The 7,136-nt window shown below is 36.8% G+C and overlaps 1 protein-coding gene across 5 annotated transcripts in view; it reads left to right on the forward strand.

Annotated features, from left to right (window-relative positions):
• NALCN (sodium leak channel, non-selective) overlaps positions 1-6,502 on the forward strand; it is a 191,095-nt gene extending 184,593 nt beyond the window's left edge. For all 5 annotated transcript variants that reach the window (XM_077927683.1, XM_028728202.2, XM_028728204.2 and 2 more), the window contains 3 exons: positions 312-461; positions 1,086-1,203; positions 2,536-6,502. In XM_077927683.1, coding sequence (XP_077783809.1) covers positions 312-461; positions 1,086-1,203; positions 2,536-2,729 — 462 coding nt within the window. In that variant the 3' untranslated portion in view covers positions 2,730-6,502. The remainder of the gene's footprint in view (positions 1-311; positions 462-1,085; positions 1,204-2,535) is intronic.
• The last annotated feature ends 634 nt before the right edge of the window (positions 6,503-7,136 follow it).

The following is a 7,136-nucleotide window of genomic DNA, read 5'->3' on the forward strand; positions in this document are numbered from 1 at the left end:
TTTTATCTAGTGTCTAATTTAAAAATCACTGAAACCAGTTAACTTCAATAGCCTCCAGATGAGTTCTATAAAAGCTTAGTTCTTCTCCCTGATCATTTTATTTTAAATGTCTCTTTCGATAGTCTCATAAAGGAGATTGAAATAAAATTAAATGGTGTAAGCAGCTTTATGAAAATGACTACAAAGGAAAAGTCCACTGTAACTGTGAATAATATAAAGGGAATGTAGAGCAGACAAGAGCAAATCTCAATTTTTGAAGAATACTTGTTTGAAAAGATCCAGTGATAATTATACTTATTATCTTTTTATAGAAACAGCAGCAGTCATGCAGCATTATCCATAGTCTCCGAGAGAGTCAACAACAGGAGCTTAGCCGTTTCCTAAATCCACCAAGCATTGAGACAACACAACCAAGTGAAGACATGAATGCTAATAACCAGGATAACAGTACACAGCCTGAGGTACAGTTATTCCCAGGTCCTCGATGTATTGGCCTAAACCATTGGGTTAACATAAATCATGATTCCTCATGTTCTCTGTGCAGGCACAAATATGGGGAAATCTGTGCCTGTAAAGAGCATCTTTGGAATATTCTAGAGCTTTTCGGGTGGCTGGATACAGACACAAGCTTAAAGAAGAGTCACTTTGTGAAGAACATTGTCTTGATATCCTGAGCTAAGGAAACTAGGCCTATACTACTACTACTTCTTCTTCTTCTTCTTCTTCTTCTTCTTCTTCTTCTTCTTCTTCTTCTTCTTCTTCTCCACCTCCTCCTCCTCCTCACCTGTGGTTTCAGTTTTGCATTTTCCCAGTTCTACAGTCTTCACAATATGAAATGACTGGGATCAGATCCAGCCATCCTTTACTTCATTAGCCTATCGTAAACAGTGTTGTAGTGAGTGAGGTGGATACTCATTGTGCTCCGGAATAAAGTATCCTAAAATATTCCCAGCTACCATGAGCATAATTCTTTCTAGTGAATCAGAAACAACAAAATAAAGATCAGAAACCAAAAGGCCTTGCTTGTGTTCTTTGAAGCTTCAGATACTATGCACTTAAACACTGTTCTCTTTTGTTCTATTCAGACGAGTAGTCAACAACAGCTCCTTAGTCCAACGCTCTCTGACAGAGGTGGATATCGGCAAGACTCTACTGATGGTGGTAAACCTCAGCGGAAGTTTGGACAATGGCGTTTGCCATCAGGTAGGTGAAGATTGTCATGAATGACACCAAAAAGAATTCTAAATGGAACCTGGAGCTCTAGTTACTGATAGAACTCAGAAAAGTGCCATAAGAGGGCATGCATCCTCACTGGAGGATTCTGCAGCAGTAGATTTCAGACTGACTACAGCTACACTAGAAACAGAAGAGAACAGTCATTCCAGATTTCTCAGACAAGCTAGCCAAATCACATGCTGCTACAGGAGAAGAAAGGAAAATCATCATGGTCTTTAAGACCGGAGTGGGCTAGGAGTAGAGAAAAGGATGTAATTATTTTATAACTCCAAATTCAGTGATCAGTAAGGCAACAAATGTGATCCAAAGCCAACCACCATTATTATTCCAGAAAATTTTTATTGTTAGTATAATTCTGTGCTGCATAGGATCCTGATGCCATTGAGGAAACACACACATACAGAGGTTCTAGATTCAGGTAAGTAGCCGTGTTGGTCTGATGTAGCTGAAATAAATTTAAAAATTGTCTAGTAGCACCTTAGAGACCAACTAAGTTTGTTCTGGGTATAAGCTTTCATGTGCATGCACACTTCTTCAGATACACTGTTTAGGTGTACCTGAAGAAGTGTGCGTGCACACTGTTTCAGTGTATCTGAAGAAATTTATTTACACATACAGAGGGTTTTTTATTTGTTTAAAAAAATCCACAACTTATTGGAGCCAACTGAAGCTCCTAGGTCAAAATATGCTAGAGTAAATCATTCAACAAAATATATTTTAAGAAAAGTAGTTATGGAGTACCTCTTCCAATGGCGTCCCTAACAATGGAAGTCCATAGGGAAAGTAATAAGTGTGTGCAATTTTTGGTCTTTTAAACATCAGAGCAATATGGACCTGCATAGGTTTAACCATATACATAGCTACTGCCTCTAAGACCAACAGTAACTTAAGCTAAGCATGAGCTTCATTGCTGTGCTGAACACATAAAGAGTCTTAAGTGTGCCAAAGCTGCAATTCTGGGCTGTTTTAAGTAGATCAGTTCAGTCTTAGGACATTTTCCTGCACTTGGTATTAGTTGATGCTTTTTTCACATTTGTAATGCTTTTGTACATGAAACCTAAACTAGTTGAAATAAATTGAAGGTTTAGAAATTGCTCTCTTTCCTCTTCTGTACTACTGTATATTAACAAGGTAGAATGCAAGGTAAATGCATTTACAACACAATGTAGTGTTCGAGCATATCGAATGCATTTTTAATGTGAAAAGCTCTTGGTTTGTGTGGAACCATCCCCACTACTCCAGATAACAGAGCGAGATACATATTTGCACTAGTAAGTTGTCTTCTATTTAATTCCCTAGCTCCAAAGCCAATAAGCCATTCAGTGTCTTCAGTCAACTTACGGTTTGGTGGCCGTACAACCATGAAGTCTGTTGTGTGCAAGATGAATCCCATGTCAGACGTGGCTTCTTGTGGATCAGAAGTCAAGAAATGGTGGACAAGACAGCTCACTGTGGAGAGTGATGAGAGTGGTGAAGACCTGCTTGATATCTGATTGGGAAAAGATGCCATTTCAAATCACACTTATGCAACATTCCTTGGGAATTAAATCGTTTTCTTGGTTTGTAAATTGCAGTTCCTATTGACTGACCATTTATATCAAGAGAAGCCTTCAACTTGACAAGATATACGACTTACTTGTTTTTTAATCCTTATGTGATTATTAATGTAAGAGAAAACAGCAAAAAAAAAGGTTGTGTTCATAAAAAGCAAAGACAGTTTTGTTTCGTTTTTCCCTCAGACACAAGAATCATTAGTTTAGCTCCCGGATCTCAGCAGGGCTTTCGGTCTTTCAACAGCCCCTCTACGTCACATCCCAAGCTGGTTTTTAGATTTGGTGGGTCTTTAAAACTGGATTGATGTTGCTTGGTCCAAATTGGGAGGGATTATAAACCAATAGCTGTTGTCAAAAAAAATGGGCATGCAATTCTACCACAGTTCTTTACAATTCAAAAATATAGGCGATGATGTGAGGACTTTATGGGAGAAATTTGCTGTGAAACTCAAAAAATACCCCAAAGAAAATATTTGTATGGAAATGTTGTGAGTCTTATTGTTTCAGTACTTTAGAGCTTTTGTTTTAGACAGACAGGCAAACATAATTTATTCATAGTTATGTGCTTTTGTTTATGGATGCCAATTGGTTGATTTATTTTTCTTTGTTAACTGTGAGTGTTGCTTTTGTCTGTAAACAAAATAGTTTGTAAGGAGGATGCTATTGAGGGGGAAATCAAGTCCTCACAGGGCATCTGCAATCCTACATAACTAAGGAAATAGACCTGATTGCAGCCAGTGTTTCATATTTGAGAAGTTTCACTGTATGCATTCAGAGGAATTGTGTAAGTGTTGCTTCTGCCCCAGTTAACACTTAACCTAGCCTGGAAATGATTATCACATAGGGTACGATGTCATTGTTTTTGACCTTTTTTTCTAGCCTTCTGCCTAACCAGTATTAATATTGATGAACAGCCCGTAGAGATCAGCAGGGAATTCATTCTAAATGAAAGCATTTTTACAATATACAGATTTTGACTTGCAGATAGCTAGCTTTTTTAAAATATGCAAGATGTAGGATAGTTTCTTTTAGCATATCAGAAAATGACTAATTGGGTTTTATAATCATTTTTAATTGTTACCTTGAAGAACTGAACATGAATGCACAGCTGTTCTGCCCTTACACCTGCTGAATAGGTTTCCAGCACTGTAATCTCTATCAACATCCATCACTTCTTAAGGTTGGGACAAGGACAGTCAAAGCCTGGATTTGGTTCATTGTCACCTCTCTGTAGGTCCTTCTAAACAAGTGTTTGTAGCTGTCTGAACTTAAGGACTCTGGCTGTTTAAGGAAGAAGCTGGGATTCTCCTATGTGCAGTCCTACGTGTTTTGATGTAGGATGCAGCACCTATACATCACTCGAAGCACATCCAGAAAAGCAGCCTACTCACAAAAGTCTGGTTTTGTGCTTGATTACTCTGGCTTATTAAGTAAATAAGTTTTATTAAATAAACTAAAAGACCTTATTGTTTAGATCAGTGATTCCTAAACTCCCCCCATGCACCACTTGTTGCTTCTTTTGTTTCTTATATTGTTTTATTACTGTAATACAATAAAATATAAGAAATAAAAGAAGAAATTGAAATGCCATTAAGCATCAATATAAAAAGTTAATGTGGACATGCCATGGACCACCGGAATAAAGCTTGTGGGCCACTGGTGGTCCACAGACCACAGTTGGGAACCCCTGGTTTAGATAATTCACTGTGTAAAGGACATCACTATTATATTTTTAAAGTATCTTAGTCATGCAATGCTGACATATAAATTATGCCATTTATCAATTTCCTTGTCCTTATGTACACTGGAAGTGTCATTTTTAATTTTCATAACTATGATACAAACTGTGTTTGATAAGGGGTTAGATGCAGATGACATGTTAGAGAAGCAAGACACTTGGCAGTTTTTAAAATTCAGTTTACTTGGATAAATGTGAAGTCTGTTGAATTAAAGATACCCTGTGTGTGGAGTGGCAGCAAACAGAACATGCGGGAGCAAATAATAATAATAATAATAATAATAATAATAATAATAATAATAATAAATACTTAATAAACAAATTTATAAATTGCTTCATAGCATGAAGCGACTGAAGTGGTGCATAACCTAAAAACTAAAAACAATAAAACCATCCCTTTAAATTAAAAAAACAATAAAACAATTTCTGCAGATAACATTTCAGTATGCATCAAGATACCACACAGAGATGCATAGGATACAGTAGCTCCAGGGGAGAGTTAAAGGTACCAAAAACCTTTAAAATAAGTCAGAGGGAAACTGGCCACTGATCTCCTATAACAGCTAAATAGAAAATGAGCAATCCCAGTAATGAGGTTCCAGCCACCAACAGGGAAAAATGACCTGTCCAGGGGAAAGGAAGAAAAAGACAAATCAATCACTTTTGTGGCTCTGGTTCTGTATTTGCAAAATTAATTTGCAAACAAGCTTATGAAGAACCTATTTTGGCTACTTCTGAAAGGCAACTCGCCCAACCTCCATACAATTGCATATATAACCTCCATACAACTGCATATGTAAAATTAAAATAGCCTGGTTTGTAAATACAAAATGGATTGACTTGCGTTTGCACTGAGATAAGTATAATAGGTACTCCAAGATAAAAGTTTGTGAGATGTTTTGGAACGAACATCAAATCAATTTGCTAATACTACCAGCAAGTGGAATACTCCCTTGTATGTTTTGTTTACCACTTTCTATGTTACTCAAGAAATACTGAGCACAAGTATGCAGCATATAAGAGTTGTTTTAACATTTCAAACTTCAGTCATGTTCTTAATTCGTTTAGCATATTTTTGTAATGTCATAAAAGAAGAAGAAAATGCCATTTTCTGGCATTACTGAGGCTGCGATTGTATGCTAACTTACCTAGAAGCCCCACCCAATACAGTGAGTCATACTTCCAAGCACACAAGCATTGGATTTCACTTAAAAGTAATCACTGAACTTCTTTCTCCAGTATAGCTGCATGTCATACAGGTAGCACGACCAAACAGTGATGAATAATAGCCATCTTATTACTTCTCCAATACAATTAAATGTATTGTGAGAGGCAGGGGGGAATGGCAGGGTTCTGACACCTTCATACAAACAACAGTGCTTTTAGGATTTTATATCTGCTTCCCAACCTCAGCTACCTTGGGATGGGACCTTTGCCACTACCATTATTTCCTATGGAAATTATGTTGCACTACCATGGCCGGGCCTGGATCTTCTAAGACGCACCAGAAACATAAGATTTCATGAATAAAACAGGAACTTTTAACAACTTGGAAATTGTCCATGTTCTTTAGTAGCTTTATGGACAAAAACCCAGCAACAATGAATGATAAGAGTTGTTCTGGGTTTTACTCCTGCTTTTGCTTTTAATGCAAAATGTATTTGAATCAATAGAAGGATTTCCATTCTCAGTCTACCCTTTGGCCACATGTTATTTTAAACGCTATGGTCTTTAGCGCATTATGATGTACTCATCTGTGTGTGTATTTCACTGTTTAGATTAAGAAGAAGTCGAAGTTCCTGTGATGTTGTTTCTTAAGTCTGTGCATTCTGTTGTTTAAACTAGACTGCAGCAAAGATCTACAGAAAATGTCACTTCGGTCATTTTTGAGGACAACATTTTGTCTTTTTCTTTTTTGTCTATTTGAACTTAAGGTCTGTATACAAAAAAATAAAAATAAAAACCTAAGCTGACAGCAGGAGGGTTGTTGGGTTTATAAAATATGTTTTCTTGAACTTTCAATAACATGCTGAATTGCAGAACCTTTCTGAGTTGTTTCTATGGCAAATGTTCTTTTTCAACCTCTGGCAAACATTAGCCCTTTGCCATACGGTGTCAAGAAAAGAGAGAAGCTTCCAGTGACACCTTCCCTCACATTTTCATTCTTGATTCATTTGCTACATATTATTCACAGGTTCAAGGCAGTATTTCACAATTTTATTTTGCTAGTGCAGCTTGCCAGTCGTTTGGGATTTCCTTTTTCAGTCAACAGAGTCACCCAGTCCTACGGAATGTTAGGCCAACAGAGATTCATCAGACACCTCCTGTTTAAACCTTTAAACACCTGCTGAAAACCTTTCTATGCCACCAAGAGTATTGCAGGTAATTATTTTTTTAAAAAATCATCTATCTGTAATGGTTAGTTGATTATCCCCAATTTTCAATTTTTACATGATTTTTATTATGTATAGATATTGTAAACCGCTTTAATGTTATTTATGATATATATAAACATTTAGATAAATGAATGAATGAATGAAATATGTTCTGAACCCCATGAAGCAAAATGTGTAGAGGGGGCTCCAAACGCAGATGGGTAGATTTGCTAC

The sequence above is a fragment of the Podarcis muralis genome, chromosome 4 (assembly GCF_964188315.1).
Source record: "Podarcis muralis chromosome 4, rPodMur119.hap1.1, whole genome shotgun sequence".
NCBI lineage: Eukaryota > Metazoa > Chordata > Lepidosauria > Squamata > Lacertidae > Podarcis > Podarcis muralis.